General features: G+C 29.5%; 2 protein-coding genes across 2 annotated transcripts; one reads left to right on the plus strand and one right to left on the minus strand.

The window, feature by feature from the left end:
- The first annotated feature begins 387 nt into the window (after nucleotides 1-387).
- LOC106765063 (serine/threonine protein phosphatase 2A 57 kDa regulatory subunit B' kappa isoform) lies at nucleotides 388-4,093 on the plus strand. Its single transcript, XM_014649555.2, has 2 exons — nucleotides 388-2,169; nucleotides 3,329-4,093. The coding sequence occupies exons 1-2, from the start codon at nucleotides 1,027-1,029 to the stop codon at nucleotides 3,659-3,661; spliced, it is 1,476 nt and encodes a 491-aa protein (XP_014505041.1). The 5' UTR covers nucleotides 388-1,026; the 3' UTR covers nucleotides 3,662-4,093.
- A 335-nt stretch (nucleotides 4,094-4,428) lies between these two features.
- Nucleotides 4,429-10,121, minus strand: LOC106765275 (cyclin-A2-2). Its single transcript, XM_014649842.2, has 12 exons — nucleotides 9,971-10,121; nucleotides 9,468-9,705; nucleotides 8,326-8,584; nucleotides 7,554-7,690; nucleotides 7,246-7,335; nucleotides 6,522-6,655; nucleotides 6,330-6,405; nucleotides 6,154-6,230; nucleotides 5,395-5,428; nucleotides 5,131-5,280; nucleotides 4,895-5,029; nucleotides 4,429-4,746 (listed from the first exon to the last, which is right to left on the minus strand). Exons 2-12 carry the CDS (start codon nucleotides 9,675-9,677, stop codon nucleotides 4,654-4,656), a joined length of 1,395 nt encoding a protein of 464 aa, XP_014505328.1. The 5' UTR covers nucleotides 9,678-9,705; nucleotides 9,971-10,121; the 3' UTR covers nucleotides 4,429-4,653.
- Between the last annotated feature and the right edge of the window lie 9,115 nt (nucleotides 10,122-19,236).

The raw sequence follows: 19,236 nt of genomic DNA on the forward strand, positions 1-19,236 counted from the left end.
AAAACAAAAAGTAAAACATTTTGTTTTATTAAATATTTTTCTGCTCTCCACTGATACTATTTTTAACTTCTAAAATTTTCTTAAAATTTTAAAATTTTACTATATGAAATAATTTTCAAACTAGAAACTAAATATACCAAAAGTAACTTTTATAAATTTATTACAACTAAGAGAAACATAGAAGCTCATTCTATTTCACTCATTGAAGAATAATATTTTCAAATCTCTTAAAAAATAGTCCATTTTAATAATGTAATATATGTAATAAAATTTTAAATTAAAAAATAAAATAAATATAATTAAATTATGAGGTTGGTTTGTATGGGATAATAACAATAATACCACTACGGTGTTTATTTTACTATTCCCCTTTCCTGTTGTTTTCCTGAGTTTCACAAGATAGATATCAGTAACAATAAGAATCTAGAAACAGCTCACAGTGATTTCTCTCAGTGACTCAATATCTCTGCATAGCTTCCATTGTCACTGCAACCACACTCACTATCTCTTGCTTACCCTAATAAGCTATCACCTTTCTCACAATCAACTTCAACTTTCTTTTCTCTTTCTCTCTCTCTGCATCCCAACAAAAGTTGAAGCAATTGTGTTCAGAGAATGTGAGATTCTTTGATTCAAAGCTAAACTTCTCATTAGTGTTATTTTTATTATCCTTCACTTCTTTTGTTATCGACGTTTCACCTTTTCTCTTTCTCTCCCGGCGCATCTTTTTTGTTCACGTTCTTCTTCGCCAACAAACCCCAACCTTTAAGATTTGGTTTTTCCATCAATGTGTAATGCAAAATCGAAAATTTCTGCAAACCCATTTCAACTNCGGATCTCAATTTCACGGGACACACCCCAATTCTCGGATTTTCCTGTGATCGAGATCTAGGGTTTCTACTTTCCCTTTTCAAAACTTTTGATTGAATCAACACTCTCGAGTTCGACTGGTTCCGATTCTTCCTTCATGGGTTCGATTTACGTCTGATAGGTTCGTAAACAGTTGATTTCAGCTTTTGGGTCGCAATGCTCAAGAAAATCCTCAGCAAGCTTCCTCGGAAGTCGTTGAAACCCGACTCGGACGAGTCGTCTTGGGGTGACTCCGGGCTTTCATCCGATTCGCCACGCGTTGCCGGTAAAAGCCAAAGACCACATGGCGGCAGTTCCACCGCTGCGAAGCGAGCTTCGTCATCAGCGGTGTTTCCGGCGAGCATGGTGTCCGGATTTGAACCTTTGGTGCCGTTTAAGGATGTTGCTAATGCTGAGAAGATGAACCTGTTCGTGAGCAAGTTGAGCCTTTGTTGTGTAATGTTTGATTTCAGTGACCCTAGTAAGAGCGTTGCAGATAAAGATGTGAAAAGAAAGACTTTGGTTGAGCTTGTTGATTTTGTGGCCTGTGGAACAATGAAGTTTAGTGAGCCTGCTATCCTTGCTTTGTGTAGAATGTGTGCTTTCAATTTGTTTAGAGTTTTCCCTCCTAATTATAGGACAGGTGGTGGTGAGAATGATGATGATGAACCTATGTTTGATCCTGCTTGGCCACATTTGCAACTTGTGTATGAATTGCTGCTCAAGTTTATATCTTCTTCGTGCCTTGATGCGAAGGTGGCGAAAAAGTATATTGATCATTCGTTTATTGCTAGATTGCTTGAGTTGTTTGATTCGGAGGATCCTAGGGAAAGGGATTGCTTGAAGGCAATTCTGCATAGGATTTATGGGAAGTTCATGGTGCATAGACCCTATATTCGGAAATCTATTAACAACATATTTTATCGGTTTGTGTTTGAGACTGAGAAGCACAGTGGGATTGGTGAGTTGTTGGAAATTTTTGGGAGTGTGATTACTGGGTTTGCTTTACCCTTGAAAGAGGAACATAAAATCTTCTTATGGAGGGTTTTGGTCCCCTTGCACAAGCCGAAATCAATTGGGGTCTACTTTCAGCAATTGTCCTACTGTGTTATGCAGTTTATAGAAAAGGAGCCCAAGTTAGCGAGCATTGTCATAAGGGGTTTGTTGAAATATTGGCCCGCAACAAATAGTCAGAAAGAGGTGATCTTTCTGGGTGAACTGGAAGAAATTTTGGAAGTAATTAACATGGTAGAGTTCCAGAGGATCATGGTTCCTTTGTTTTGGCGTATTGGATGCTGCATAAACAGCTTACACTTTCAGGTAAAATTGTTGTACTGAATTCATTTGGTAAATCCTCATCATTTGCCTATTTCTAGTTTTGTGTTAATTTTTAACTTAAAAGAAATCGATCCTTGTTGCATCTTTTGCGTGCTTCTATATTTTTTCTTTCACTTACTGGTTCTGGCAGCTTTTATTTCTATTAATTTACAGTACAATCTTTCTTACAGACATTAATATCTTTCTTATTTTGCAATATATTTTGAGTATAAAAATGTAAACAAATGCTTGAATAGCTCAAGCATATTTGTCATGCAATATGGTCGGATTAGTTCTTTTACTTTTCTTGGACTTCTTCCATCTTTTTCCATGTTTGAATAAAATGCTTCCGTAGAATCTGTGTCCTAATACCCTCTTTATGAAGCAAATTCTGTGTAAGATATAATGACATTTAATTAAATATTAATGGTACTGTAAATGGTAATCCAGTTAAATAGCTGTATTTAGTTTCAACGTTGTCTACCCAACAAAGGTTTTCACGTGCTTAAGATTTTGAGAAAACAGTTGTTTGTGAATGTGATGTAAGCTGGTAGCTCAGCTACCGATGTGGATTATGTTAGAGTAGTAATAATTTAGATGGTCGTATTGGAAGTTTAAACTTAGATTTTTCTAAGGCACTAGGTCATGTGTCTTTTTATTGATTTTTAAAAGAGGAACTGTACTCGATGATGGAACAAACTTTGAGTTTGCTTCATCTCACAAGATTTATGTTTATTTGTGCACATTTATTTTATGCTTTAACAAACGTTCACTGTGGATCGGGAGTGTAAGCATAAAAGATTATTTTGGAGATACTCTAAATGGGTTTTACTTTGGTGTTAAAAGATAAAACAGAGGTCTTGTTTGGACAAATTTGTGGCTGAGGAAGATATGAAAGCAATTTGTGTTGTCATCCATAGTTAGTTTGAAATTTCTAGTTGGACCTCAAACGATCATGGGATTGAGGATAAACAACATTCTTGTCTGTACAGGGCGTTATATTTTCCATAAATTCCTTTGTTTTTTTTAAACCCCTGAGGAAATGAAGCTATTTTTGTTCCTTAATGAACTTGTAACTTTTTCGGCGCTAGTTGCCATTAATCAGCTTGTTAATTGCTGAATGATACATTTTTCTGTGTCTATTGAACATGGATTCTTGCAGGTAGCTGAAAGGGCCCTTTTCTTATGGAACAATGATCACATTGTCAACTTGATTGCACATAACCGGCAAGTGATCCTGCCCATCATCTTTCCAGCTTTAGATAGGAATGTTCAAGGCCATTGGAACCCGGCAGTTGTCAACCTAACTCACAATATTAGAAAGATGTTTTTGGAGATGGATGAAAAGCTCTTCATTTATTGCCATAATCACTTTAAGGAGGAAGAAACAATCTTGACCTCTGCAGCAGAGAAGCGGAAGGAGGCATGGAAACAACTAGAGCATGCCGCCAGTCTCAGGCCTGTTACTGGAAATACTGCAGTGTTAGTGTCCTGACTTGTATTGCATACTGCACATTCTCAATCCTCTTTTCACTTGTCTCATGTTATGGTGGAAAACTATAAGAAATGTGGAATAGCTGGTAATTGGGATTGGCATTTTGTTTTTGAATCCTATGTTCTATGATGCTTCTGGTACCAGATGAAGAAGTGATGAGGACCATGCAGTGAATTAACTCATTTTCTGTGTAACTTTATTTCCAGAAGCTTCTGTGTATGTCGTGCTTGTACTTACATTACAGTCACCAGGCACAGATCTTCATCCCAAATCAAGGACTCAAGCTCTCTTGTATTAACTATCATGGCCAACAAGCACACCCGAGATTTAGTATTAGCTAGTTATAATAACAAAAATTGAACAGTTCCGTCCTTGGATTCTGTAATTTTCTTTTTGAAAATGCAAATTGATGGATGGTTACTTTCACCAGAACAGTCCCGAGTACTATTTAACTAAGCAAAATTTTATAATCCAATTTTGATAATAAATTTATTATATCCTTAATTAGAAAAATATTTTTGCATTGTTTATAGATTATAAATGATCTAATAAGATTTAGTCAGTCTGATTTTATATTTTTAGCAAGATTTTGATGCCCTTTCAAAAAGGATTCTGTCGTATAAAGTAAAAGATAGAATAAACGTAAACCAGTTTTAGACAATTTTTGTTACCGCAGACGATTGGTAAGACACAAAACTATGCATGAAGCACTTTCAAAGACACAAAACTACGCATGAAGATCTTGCAAAGCTTGTTGCCTGAAAATGAAAATGAAGTTTAAAATTGATGCCTCAAACTATAATTCTCTGCTTTAATGTGTCCTGATGTAACAAATTTTCAGTACAATAACAATATGCAAGTACCAGAGTTGGGTACCTTCCTACAAGTTACAGCTATTAATCAGACTGCAATTGGGAATTAGAAGGTCAAATAAATAATTACAACCAAAGGCAATACACATTTCTTGTATCTGAAGTTCCAAAAGTCAATATTTAGTCTTCTGAGATACCATCATTTACAACTTTATACTTAGCCTCAAAAAGTGTCTGCACTGGTTTTGGAGACAAATTTGCCACACTCATGAACTGTCAAAGGAAGCAATATTCACTTTCATTAGGATCTTCATTGGCCTAATACTCATGGTTTTTTAATCACAAGGAGTGGGTTAAAAGAAAGTAAAACAAATAAATATAAAGCACGTGACAAGTTCATCTTTTGGCTTTGTATGTCTACCTTCTGCTGTTTATATTTTTCTCGTATAGCATTCAGAGGACAGCCTTTGGTATTAAGTTGCAAATCTGCCAGTGCAAGGACAGTAGTTTTAAGCTCTGACACTTTGTAATTCGTATAGTGTTCCATAGTTGAATTCTGAAAGTAGATGCACAGGTGAGTCTTTAATTTAGATTTATTTACATCCAAACAATAAGGTAAATTTGTCAACATTCAAATAGTCATATTAAAGTACAGACCCATGGATGTTCTGACTGGTTGAGGGTCCATCTGGCCAGTAAAACAGCAGACGCAGCTATCATGGATGGTCGAAACTGCGAGAAGCTGTATTCAACAAGAGTGAGTTCTGCTAAATAATTTGCCAGAAATTCCACTTCAACGTAAGAAACCTGTATAACATGGAAAATTTACAACACAATGGGTTTTGTTTGTTACCCTTTTTTTTTTAAGCATAATAAAAAGTTAAATTGTGGATGTTTAATTGCAACTGCAGTCTACGGTACCTTACAAGAATATTGTGCTGCTAGGATGAACCTCCTGAAAGCCAGACAAGATGATCATCGCAGTTAAACTTTAACTAAATGACAAACAACGCAAGTACAAAACAATAATAACTAAGCCACCTCCATGGCTCGGGGTCGGCTATGTGAATCAAATAACTTCATGTTCTATTATAAATCATATTTATAGACAAATTATTTACCTCCTGTAAAGTGTTTCTTAATGATTTTTCATATATTTTTGTCTCCGTTTGCTATGGTGATTGAGTCATCCTCCACAAGATATACTCTCTTCAATGCTACCCCAGCTTTATAATGCTTCACTCTTTACCATATCTTGTTTAGTAGCAACATTTTCAATTCTGCTACATCGAGTTCATCCTTGTTGGCTTTTACTACCCAATTTTTTGTTACATACATCCAGGGTGTTTTTATTAGAATTCATCACTTTGCATTAAAATTTCCCATTAAGCTTGACTACTGTTTTATTTCTATTTAACAATATCATGTACTTCCAAAGCTTATCTTCACATTTCCAACTTCCCATATATGTTCTCTAAGCTCTTTAACCACAAGTATTAGTGTGTTCGAATCCATTCAATTACCAACGTGAGTATAATTGACATGCAACATAGCTAGAAAAGTGAGAAACGTGAAAAGAAAAGCCGTACTATATCATCTGCTAAATGCATGCATCATGACATCGGCTCTTGAGATATACTTAGTGAGCATTTGAATCGAAATTGCAAATATAATACGCACCTGAGAAATGTTTTAGTGGTGGGAACAGATAATTGAAAATGCAACAGATTTAGAACCTCACTCTCCATTTTCAATACCTATCAAGTGCCAACGATTAGGTGTTTTATGTCACTATCAACCGTAATTAATACAATTTCAAAAGAAGAAGGTTACAAAAATACTACCAAGTGTTATACCTCTGCTTTTGAGTACGTATTATCTGTGATGAAGCAAAATTCTTCCACTCGAGGGGCACAAATCTCTTCATACTTTCTTAAAAAGCCATGAAAAAAAAGAACACGACAAGCAATTTAGAATTTCCTCATAACGTGGAACTTTCATATTACTTAATCAGGTCCAACTGGACATTTATAAAGTATTGTACTTACGATGCAATCAGCATGCAAGTAACACCCAGCAACTGTAGTCCTTGTTTCTGAATCAAACTTTGAGAAAGAAACCGATCAATGAGATTCACAGTAAGGTAAAGAGTATCTGGAACTAACTTATATTCCTCAGAAACCTGAAAAGAGGATATAACAAAACTTCAGCTATAACCCATTCAGCAGCCAAAGATTCACGCAACTCAGCTAACAGCATTAAAATCTATATGATAATTAATAAGATATAAAATTTCAGCTCTTCTCTGTATATTCAACTGTTTCCATTGAAAGCTTTCCATGAGAATGCATTAGCAATTTTTTTTGGTTCATAATTGCCAAAGACACGGTGATAAATTGATAATGCTTGAGATGACATTGAAGTTGAGTGCAGAAATGTAACACCAGGTTATAAAACTATTACATGTATAAGAAAAGGAAACTTGGGTTATAAATTTGAGGTTAAGTGAAAAACTAACACGGTTGGAGAGTGTTGAAAATTTAAACTGTGAAGGAAAAAAACATAGGTTGGTACAGTTTGATTATTTTAAAAGCTTCTCTGCAATAAACTAGAGGCACAATTAAAGAAGTGCAACCGTCAAAATTATACAAAGACCAAACATTGCATTCACGCAGTTGAGCAACACAAACAGAAATTTGCAACAAGTGACAACAAGGGAAAAGAGCTAAAGTTTTCAAGTAGTAAATATTTAAAAAGTGCAACTAGACTAACCTCCACAAGCCAATCAATCAGAATTGCGCGCATGCTTGGAGTGATGTCTTTCTGCAGCTCGCCCATGTAATTGGTTAGTCTCCTTTCAAACTGGAAATATTTAACCAAAATTTGTTATCAATTTTTTACAGTGAAACTTATCCAGTTTTTCCTGAGTTCCATATAGACTATATTGTTAAGAATATAAGCCGCGGCAGTCACTGGTGAAATAGAAGAAATACAGAGATGATAAAGAGAAGCTAGTTACAATGTCACCAGTAAACTAGGAGAAACAATCCAAACATAAAATGACATGCCTACACACTAACCTCTCTGACACATATATTATTGTATATATCAGGGGCATATGAACACCAAACTTGAGGATCCTTTAACTCCACTGAATCAATGTCCACAATGCCCAAACCATCCGAATGCTTTAGTTTCTCTGAAATCATATCAATATCTGCATAATCCAATCAACTTACAATTAATGAAATCAGAAATTTATGGAAAGCTAACTTGCACGTTATCTTATGAACATTTTAATGAGGGCAATTGCATAAATTGTAACTCTTCAGAACTTGAAGTTCCTTCCATACAGTGTCTGTGTATAAAATTTTTACAATGTCAACCAATTAAAAAATACACCTGGTATGACCCTTATGACCCTTAAAGTAGTTGTTACAATAGTCAACAATATAGCCATGCACGACAGTCTGAGTGAATGACATTTATATTCAAATTAAATCCATATTATAAGCATAAAATACATTAACAGCCGTCAGGTAAAGCTTCTATATTAAGGCCTGTAATCAGATAGCATTCAGTGCTTCTAGGTAATAATAGATATGGTGGAATATTTAAGATGTTATTTTAGTAGATTGCAAAAGAAGTTATAAACGAGAGTAAACAATTAAAAATGAAGACATAAGGAAGAAAAGTCTACAAACTGTTACAAGAAACAGTTACCTCATTGTAACAAAACAAGTACGATTATAAATGCCAATTTTAAAATCATTATCTCATAAATCAGTTAAACTATAGTCTAATGCAGCAGAAATACATACAAGCAATGACACGAAATTATAGAAAAAAAACCTTTGTTCGGAGAGCTAAGGAGTTCATCAGACTGCATAGAGTCCTGCATTGAAAGCTGGGGACCATCCATGACAGACATAGAAGGTGGCACTAGCTCTCTGTCTTCCAGCCTTTCAGCAACAACAGGTTCATGTGACTGTACCATCGATATTACGGATAAATCTTTTGCTGACTTTGTTCTAACATCTTGAGTTGACCAAACTTGCATAGAGACATTAGAAGCTCCAACTCTGTTTCGCTTCTTATAACCTCCTCTTGTCTATATAGTGCCAGGCAACTTAAAATTAACCTCCCCAATTTCGGAGTTTTTTTTTATAATCTAGTGATTCTTAAATTCATACAATCCCTGCTGAGCTATTTTTTTTATAAGAATCAAAGTGTTGGAACATTACAATTTCAAAACTATGACATGCACAATTAATAGTTTCAAATCGAAGAACTGGAACATTACAAATTCAAAACTATCATTTGCACAATCAATAGTTATAAAAGTGCAGTTTCAAATTGCGGTTACAAGTATTGTAGCATAAAATTATTACATTCTTTAGGTCCATGAATACAGTTCACAAATATATGAAGGTTTCACTTCAAACTAATCTGACATGTCAGAGGTAAATAGAATCTTTCTAATGATTATTTCGGATAAAACTCAAAACCATTCGACCATGGTTGAATACAGAAAAGAATCACATAGTTATACTTAAAGTTGGACAGGTATTTATTTGTTTTAAGATAGGTATAGTTTTCTGCCTCACCAGATACTTCTCGCATGCCATTTAAAATATCTCACATTATCCATTCACTCAACCACCAAGAGATAAGAGTAGAAAAATCAATTTAAGTCTTTATTTATTTATTTATTTTACAAAAATAAAAGTGGCAGTTGGGCCCAGCTGTGTTTTTAATGCTGCCAATTATGCACGCTTGAGAATTCATGTGATTTGAATTTATGTTGCAATGGATGACTTTGCACGATTGTAGAAGTCCATGTGAATTAGGATAAAAAAAAAAAAAAAGTGGATCATAGGTTTTAAAAATACGATCCAGGACTGCGAACAATGCCAAGACTTTTAGGGTGTATGCCACCTCAACTGTGACCACACAAAACAATATTGCAACTCCAAAACCACAATTCAGTATACCTGAAAACTGGGCACAGTGCACTTATTAAGCTGCGGTTTTCTGTATTCATTGGTTACATCTGTCAGCGCTGCTCTGCTGCTCTTTTCCACTTTTCTCTGTTTCTTAAAGCATGGTCTTGAAGAGGCAGAGACCTCTTTCAATGCTCTCGCCATTGCTCGCGTCACTCGAACACTGTCTTTCACACCTATTACAGCATTTTCCCTATCCATCTTTCATGCCTCGAAGATCAACACCAGCCTGAAAAATCAACCACAATTAAATCACCGTAACAAACATCGAAATAAGTCAATAATCAATTACTAAAAATTAAGGCAGCGGAGTGTGATGATTCTATATGCAAGTGAAAATTGGGTGGAATTTGAAATGATAGGCTAAATTGTGGGAAAGAGACGCAGCGATGGCAATGGTGGTTAGATCTGTGCATGAGAATAGTGAGAAACAGTGATGGAATGGAGAAGGAAAGTTATGGAAGAAGTTTGTTAGAGCTGGAAGCTATGCTTACTCTACTCTCATGAGATTGAAAGATGGAGAGAGTGAGAGAGAAAGCAGGAAATTGAAGAGAAAGTAAGAGAGGGAGATAATATCATTTGAGTAATAATAAAAGCAGAGCATCAGTGAGAGAGGGAGTCACTATAAACTCTGCAAAATCTAAACGCCTACAGTATCATTTTATTAGATTTTCTAGATTGTCTTCCAAATACCACATTGACTAAAATCAAAAACTTAGAAATTAAAATTCTAATATATATTATAAAGTTTACATAAAATTAAATAAGATATAATATAAATAAAATGTATTTTAAGGCGGTTTATGATTTGTTATATTTTTATTATTATATTGATCATTTATAAATTTATAAATATTCAAAATTTAAAATTATTCAAATACATATTTTCTTGTTGAGTTTTTCTGCCATTAAGAATTAAAGTTTTTGTGTTTAGTTTTGTGTTGATTCTTCAATTAAATGTTTTTATATTTTTTTATAATGATGTAGGAGAGATTTTTTTAATGTGCACTGTTAGATTTTATGATTCTGCTATTTTGAGTTTGTTCTACTTATACCTAAAATTTATCTTATTCTTTTAATCACATTTTCTTTTCCTTTCCTTTTTACATTATAGTATAGGGAGACTTTTTCCATTATAAGAATTTTAGTTGCGTTTATATATAAGTTGAGAAATTTAATTGAATTAATGGTTAAGATTTTCTTAAAAAAAATAAGGTTTCTTATTTTTATGTACATTACAAAAATATTTTCTTATAAAAAAGTACAAGTCTTTATCACTTTATTCAAGTATGACATAGATATTGTCTTTCCTTATAAAACATGTTAATTATGGAACTTTTTACGTCATATTAATAATGTATTTCCATTTTTAGAAAATGAATGAAAATGTATTAATTTGAACAAATTTGACATATAATAAAGAAAATGTCCAATTTTTAGATTATTGTCCTTATTCTTAAATTGAATACCTCATTAGGCAACATGATGCATTTTGTTTATTTATACCCATTTTTGTCAATTGAATATGTGGAATAAGGAAAGTAAATTATTTATACTTCAGAAGAAAAAAAAATAAATGAGATTAACTCAAATATAGTTGTAGTTGTTTAAAAATTTAAGGAATGAATTATTATATTAACTAAAACTCACATGTACTTAAATTGTAGATAACAAATCAGTAAACCAAGTTAAAAAAAAATAACTGTTTTTCTTTTTAATTTACCCTAATATGTTTTTTATTAAAATATATTATAATAACCAAGTTATAAAAAATTCATTAAAGTTTTCTTTCTATATAAGTCTTAATTTAATCTTTTTGGATTTTAATGTCATACATACATGACTCTTAAGATATTTTTGAGTTTTTATTTTAATATAATGGTATTATAAGATATTTAATGTAATTAATGTATAAGTTATTTATTGGTGAAAGATATATCTTTTAATAGAAACATAATTTTCTATTTTATAATCTTAAATATTATTGTCTGCTTCAATAATAATTTTAAGGTTAAATATATTTATAATGATTAAATTTTATTATAAAATTAAAATTTATTTATGTACTTTAATACAATATGGTCTTAAACTTTAAAAATAAATAAAAATAATCTTTAATCTAATTACCTTAAGTTTATTTGACATGATATTTAAGTTATTTATATGTTTAATACTTTCTAACCTAAATGTTAATCTAATTGTTGCTTAATATTTAAAAAAATTAAAACTTATTATGTTAAATGTTTATTTATTTATAAAGTTTAACAACAAGAATATATCCAAGTTTGACGGACTTCATATTCACATCTAACTTTAAAAATTATCAATATATTTAACCTTCAATTTCATAATATAAAATTCATAAGAAAGTTTATGAATTAAAATCTAAACTCTCTGAAATTATGATATTGTTATATAGTGTATTTTAAAATATATTAAATTTAATATATTAAGAAAATTAGTATATTCTAAAATATCAAAATAAGAAATTATATCTGAGAACATAGTAGAAAGATAAAGAAAATTAAAAAAAAAAAAATCCAAACCCTATCAATAAATTTTTTAATTCATTTTATGTACAAAATCAAACATTGCGGTTTTTATCATGAAAACCTTTCAGTAAACTTGAAGAAACACCAATTGTGGTAAAATAATAAGCTCCAATTTTGAAGTCTAATAAGAAATGGTCAAATTAACACATCAAGAGATGTAATGCAAGTGCAGATTTTTGTGATAGTGAAGGGAATGGTTTAACTACTATCTTTTATAATGATTATTTATTCAAGTGTTGTTGCGTGTGTGCAAAACTATCTTCTTATTGTAAACAATGAAAGTAATTTTTATTGACCAATCTCAAAACCATTGACTAATCAGAAGTTGGTGAAATCTGATTTCAAAACTCACTTTCCCATAAATTAACCCTAATTACATCGATAACTAATACATTAATTTACCATTACAAATAAATTATCTTTTGTAAACATCATATGATTTTTTTTAGGATAATGATATTTAGACAACATTTTTTTTACAACATTTGAACATTGATTACATGTCAATATGTGATTAGTCAAAAATTACTCCATAATCAATAATAATAATCATAAACACTATTGAGGAGTAATTTTTGACCAATCACAGATTGACACGTAATCAATGTTCAAATGTTGTAAAAAAAATATTGTCTAAATATCATTATCTTTTTTTTATAATTTTTCGGTACTTTTACGATCGTTTATAAAGAGATTAAAAATAATCTAATTTTAAATCTGTTGAGTAATATTATTAAAGTTAATTATCATATATTTTAGATATTGTATACATTAAAATTTTATTTATCTTAATTTTATTTTAAAAATGTATCTAGGACAATGAAAGAAAAAAAAATATATTTAATTATTTTAAGAAAAGAAATTACAAAAAATGAGATTGAATATAACGAGAAAAATATATTAAGCCTTTTAGTATTTAGGAGATTTATTAGAATGAAAAATATTCTGGCACGATTAAAATTTTCACATTTATTTGATAATATTTTTTCTAAATTTTTACTTTTAAAAAAATACAAAAATTTATATTTTTATAATTATTTTATCTTTATATTCAGTATGAAATGAGTATAAAAATGTTATAATAGTGTACTACAATACATATATTTGATATAGATCTCACATTTTAACAATTTATTTTAATAACTTTTTAATAACAAAACACATATTATTATTTTATTTATTTATTTGAAGTTATATTTAAAAAAATATTTAAAATGAACTAAAAGATGTCGAGATACTTTGTGAAAAAAAAAAAATTGTTAAACAAACTTTTTCATTAAAGAACTTTTTCATTTGATATTTGGGTATTAAATGGCATTGATGGTTGTGCAATAATTGAAGTGTGGAAGTAGTGTGAGAAGGAGATTGGAAGATGGGTGGATTCAACTACCCCCAACTGCAGCAATAGATTTAGTTTAAAATTGAATGAATAAGAGAAAGTATATGATAAGATGACCCACACCACTGTACGAGTCTCCTTCATTCCCCGCTCCCTCGTATGTCCTATGTGCATTTCTCAACCCTCCAACCATAAACAATGTCATATGCTTATTGTCCACCACCCCTTAAACTTTAGGGCCATCTCATCCCTATCATTAATTCTTCTCTTTTTCTTTAATTATATCTTAACACTCTAATCACATCTTAATCATCACATCATCATACCAATTTATTTCACAACACTTTTATATCCACAATTCTTAAAAATATAAGATAAGGTCAATTTCATATTAGCAAGAGCAATGCTCATCTTATAAATTAGACTCAAATTTATTTACTAATATTATATTAGAGTTTATCATAATAAGGTTTGATAAGTTTATTATTTCATCTGTTATTAAATTATTTATAACTATCTTGTTTCATATATGTATATTTCTGTTGAAAAATTAAAATATAAATGTAAGTTTTATATTAATTAAAAATATTTTTATGAGATTTTGATACTAGATATAATGTCAATTTCTCATATATATATATATATATATATATATATATATATATATATATATATATATATATAAATTAAGCTTAATGTTTCGTTAGTATTGTTTTTTTAGTAATCATCATTATCTTAGTGTCAGAAACATATTAAAAATTAAATTTTAATTAAATATAACATTAATTATTTTTTTGTAAATATTTTTTTATTTAACTTTTTTCCTCTTAAAAGATTTATTATTCATATTGAAAATCTATCACTAATAAAAAAAAACTGTTAATAATACCTATGAACTCTCTTACTTTTCTCAAATCTCTTAAGTTTAATCTTAGTTTTTTTTTTTTTAAAAAAAATCTTAATTATTGTTTCATCTCCCCAATTTTGAAATTTACACTTCTTTTTATGTTTCAAGTTGTATCTAAACTACCTTTGTTCATATGTAAAACCTATCCAAACTACTTGGAGGACAAAAATTAGTGTACTTCAAAATAGATGAAATTTAAAAAAAAAATACAGTTTTTTATACACATTTAAGCACATGATACATATAGATACACAAAAAGGTAATTTGAAGCATTGAAATGCTAAGGTCCCCTATAGGATACATGATTCCCTATGTGCAAAGGCAGCATTGGCAGGTTGTGTGTGTTTTTGAGAAAGGCTACAAATGCATATCCCTACACAACAAAAGCCCAAGAATTGGAGGGTACCCACTTTTTTGGCTCTATTTGGTTGTTGACTACAACCAATTTTGGATCTTTTATTTCTCTCTTTCTACACTCAACATTTAAATTTCAAAACCAACTCTCAAATTTGGGAGCTTCAAGTATAATATAATAAAGATACTTTAACAACATTTTTTATAATATTTTAACACTATCTACATGTCATTCTATAATTGATCCATGATATTATTATTGATTATAAAATAATTTTAGATTAATAACATAATGACACATAAAAAATATTAAAATATTATAAAAGAAATATTGTCGAAGTGTCATTATCCTTTAGCTATACCCTTTACAACACTACAACCATCTTTCCACAACCCCCAAAGAAAAGACTACACTTTCCCTTCTTTTCACTTACCATGTCATGTGAATGTTGCACTTTCTCTTCAATAATTCAATCTCTAAATTCAAATAGGATTTGACATCTTTTTCTTATTTCTAAATACCAAAAAATTTACTTTTCGTTTTCAAAAAAAGTTGTTAGATTTCGTTATAATCTTTTTTAAAAGTATTAATATTTAAGTATCTTATATCACTTGTGGCCTTAAAATGGCGCCGACATTGAATCTTTATATGTATGAGATTTCATTACTAAATAATACCAATACAGATTGCTTAAAAAAGTGAACTTTGGATAGGAAAATCCATAACTTAAAAAAAATTGAAACTTTACTATTTTATACACAACCCATTAAAGTATCTAATTTTATTATGATTTAGGTTCTAAAAAAATTTCCAAAAAAGTGAAGCTTAGTTAATTAAACTCAAATTCCATCTACACTAAAAAAAAATTATTATTCAAAGGTATAATATAATATAACCATCTAAATTTAGTATTTTATTCTATGCATCAAATTAAAAAAAAAAAGTGATATATATTAACACATAATGAATGGAAAATTAGTGATTGAGAATGATGTAACATGTTTTGTGCTTGTGGCAAGTCTTTTGAAGATGTTGAAAAGGAAAGAAGAAGATTGTAATTGAAGAGAAACCAAGTTTCAAAGTTTGGCAAAGACACAAAGAAAAATAAATTACAATGATGACAATAGTTGTTGTTGGATACCATTTAGTAGAAGTTTCTACTTTGACCATGTGTTGTCACTATTTACTATTGTATCCTTTATACTCCACTTTACACTATGAAGGAAATCTTTGACAAAAGCTTATAATAGAAAAATAATTAATCTTTCCACAAATTAAAATTAGTTTATGCCTATTTTAAAAAATTAATTTTGGATAAACTTGTAAATCTTGGGATATCAAATTCCAATCCATTGAAAACATTAAATAATACCAAAAATAAATGAGTAATAACAAATTCTATAACTAATTCAACCAATCTCAAATAATGAAAAATTAATATAATTTTTGAATAAGAAATAGGAACTCTAACTTTATTCATCTGTTGCTTAATTCACCTATAACTTCAAAATAAATGTTTATTTATTACTAAACGTTCACTATATCCATTAATCAAATAATCAAGCAACAAACACATGATTACAATATTTAATTTTCTGAAATATGAAGGCATCACCATAATATTACACATTAAAAAGAAAATACAATCTAGTGTGTAAGCGATTAATTAAGTAAACTGCTACTTGAAAGGCAAAGTTCCACAATTTTAAAGGATAATAGAGCATGATGCAATAAAATCCTTTTACATATGTAAAAGAATCTAAAATTTTCAAAGATAAAGAATAAAATCCAAAAGAAGAAAAAAATTAAGTCAAACCTATAAGAGTGTTAAATTTGTATAAGAATTTGCTTGAAAAACATAGAAAGAATTCACAAAAGCTGTTAAAGAACTTTGCATAGATGACTTTTTATTCTTTAAATATAAATTTTAATTGTTTGTCAATAATTGACTTTCTTTTCTTTTTTTAAAAGATGTATGTTCCTTATAATTTATAAAAGGATAATGATATTTAGACAACATTTTTTTGACAACATTTGAACATTGATTACGTGTCAATATGTGATTGATCAAAAGTTACTCCACAATCAATAATAATAATCATAAACATTATTGTAGAGTAATTTTTGACCAATCACAAATTGACATGTAATAATGTTCAAATGTTGTCTAAATATCATTATCCTTTATAAAAGTCCTCGACCATTAATATTTATAATCATATAAATTGTCTCCAAACAAAAATTACACAAATTAAACAAATGTTTTTCAACAAATTACCTTAACCACCTAAAGAGGTTCTTCCCAAATCTTTTAGAATTTATTCAACAAAATATCTAGCATGACTATATATATATATATATATATATATATATATATATATATATATATATATATATATATATATGTGGATCAAATTTATAAAATTTTTAAAGACACACATCTAAATGACAATTTTTTTTTCATTTGAATTTCAGTAATTGCAACAATGAAATTCAAATCAGGATATATGTTTGCTGGTATATGATCCTTGCATCAAAAAATTGCAACAAAACCAGCTGTGAAAAATTTCACCATATTGGACAAATAAATCTGCTTAGAATTTATAAACTAAGAAGAAGTATGTGAGATTATAGATCCTTATAAGTGAGTTTGATATTAAAGAAGAGACGTAGTTGTTAACTTTTATTTCACAACAAATGAGTTAATTGAATGAAAGAATATAATAATTATTCTAAGAGGTACAAAGCATAACTAATTAAGAATCTTGAAATAAACCATATGAAAGAATTGAGTTTAGTTAAATATTTTCTTTGATTTTAAAGCTAAATATTATAAAATATATGTATGGTAGAGATAGAACGGTTATAGTGATGTTGGACCATAATTGGGTCGGGGTTTAAAATATTATTATTGGACCAATAGTCCAACAAATAATAAAGCAATGATTAAATATGTTATGAGTAACTAACCAAATATGAAATATCCAATTAAAAATATTTGATATGTTGTGATATTTAATATGTTGTTTACGAGTAATAAACTGAATATAAAGATAAGTTTGTTTTTATTTTATTGGATCTGCACTAGTTCAGGAAGGCCTATAAATATAAGATAAGAGCCAAAAAAGAGGTCGTTCTACTCACACTCCCAAATACTCAACGGTGATAACAATTTACTACATATTCTCTTGAGAGAAAAACTACTCAACACACACCTAATGAAGGAAACCAACCCGTCATACTGAAGAAAAGGGTCGAAAAACAGCGAAATTAGAAAAGTTAAGGTCTCGGTCGCATAAAAATATCTACTCATTAATTACATTTTCAATAATGATATTACAATTATTATTTGGATATAACAAATAGAAAAGTTTGTTGCCTTATCCCAAACCAAGTATATTACATTAACAAAATCTAATGAAGAATTAATAAGACTTCAAAAAATAATCGTTAAAAGAGAAAAGTTTTTGCATAATGACAATCAAAGTACATATTTGACTAAAAATTAAGCATTTCATTTTAAAACAAAATAAATTAGTCCTCATTATCATCTCTTTATATCTTTGCTTGAGAATGATATTCTGCAGCCAAGTCGTATTTCATCATGATGTAAAAATATAATTATAAGAAAAATACTTGATCTGAAAAGAATCTATATTATCATGACACTAGTACACAAATATCGTATAACGTCGTAGTTTTTTGGCCTTTCACTTTGAATTCAAAATCGTCGAATTTTGTTAATATTCGAAGTAGTATAGTATCAACAACAACAAAAAACTTCAATTAAACTTTGAATGCGGAACATGAAAATAATCAATCAAAACAAACAAAAATCATACATAAAGTAGTTAATTAACATGCATTTGTATCAAATGAAAGAAAGATTACATGTGATAGGTCGTGAAACTTCGTTCGAGAAAAGTTTGAGAAAAAGGTCTCGCGCTAAGATAAAATGAATGAATTTTTATTCTTCCGCTCAAATTAAAAAGGGAAACTTTTGGTTGAAAAACAATGACGTATTATATGTGATTTAAAAGAAAAAAAAATAAAAAACGAGTTACTTTTTGACTTCTGATTGACAAATAATACGTCGTCGAAACTCTTATAGAATTTGACAACGTCAAATTTTATGAGACTTAGACATTCTACAATTGTATTTATTTACAAAAATGTCACTCTTTTTACACTATTGTGAAAAGAAAGAAAATGGAACGAAGAATCTCAATTAATTTTTTATCTCTCACGATGCTCACAGTTTTCACTTTTCTGTTTGATTTTTTGTTTCAATTTTATGCATTTATTTATATTAGAATATGTGCAACACAAGCCTCTTGTTATGAATGATACAATTTATAATTATTAACTATATATGTAAATGAATTTAAGCACTAAAAATTGACAAAGAGAAACATTAACTATTAACTATTAGTAGTGCTCAACTTTAGTTGGCTGGCAAGAGTAATAAATAAAAAAAAAGTTGTTGTATTGGTTAATGTATGAAGACATATTGACATAAATGTTCAAGTGAGAGATTGGAAAACATCAGCAGCCTACCTTATAACTATTTTAGTATTGAGAGAAATAAAAGGAAACAATAGAAACAG

Source organism: Vigna radiata, chromosome 6, assembly GCF_000741045.1.
Source record: "Vigna radiata var. radiata cultivar VC1973A chromosome 6, Vradiata_ver6, whole genome shotgun sequence".
Lineage (NCBI taxonomy): Eukaryota > Viridiplantae > Streptophyta > Magnoliopsida > Fabales > Fabaceae > Vigna > Vigna radiata.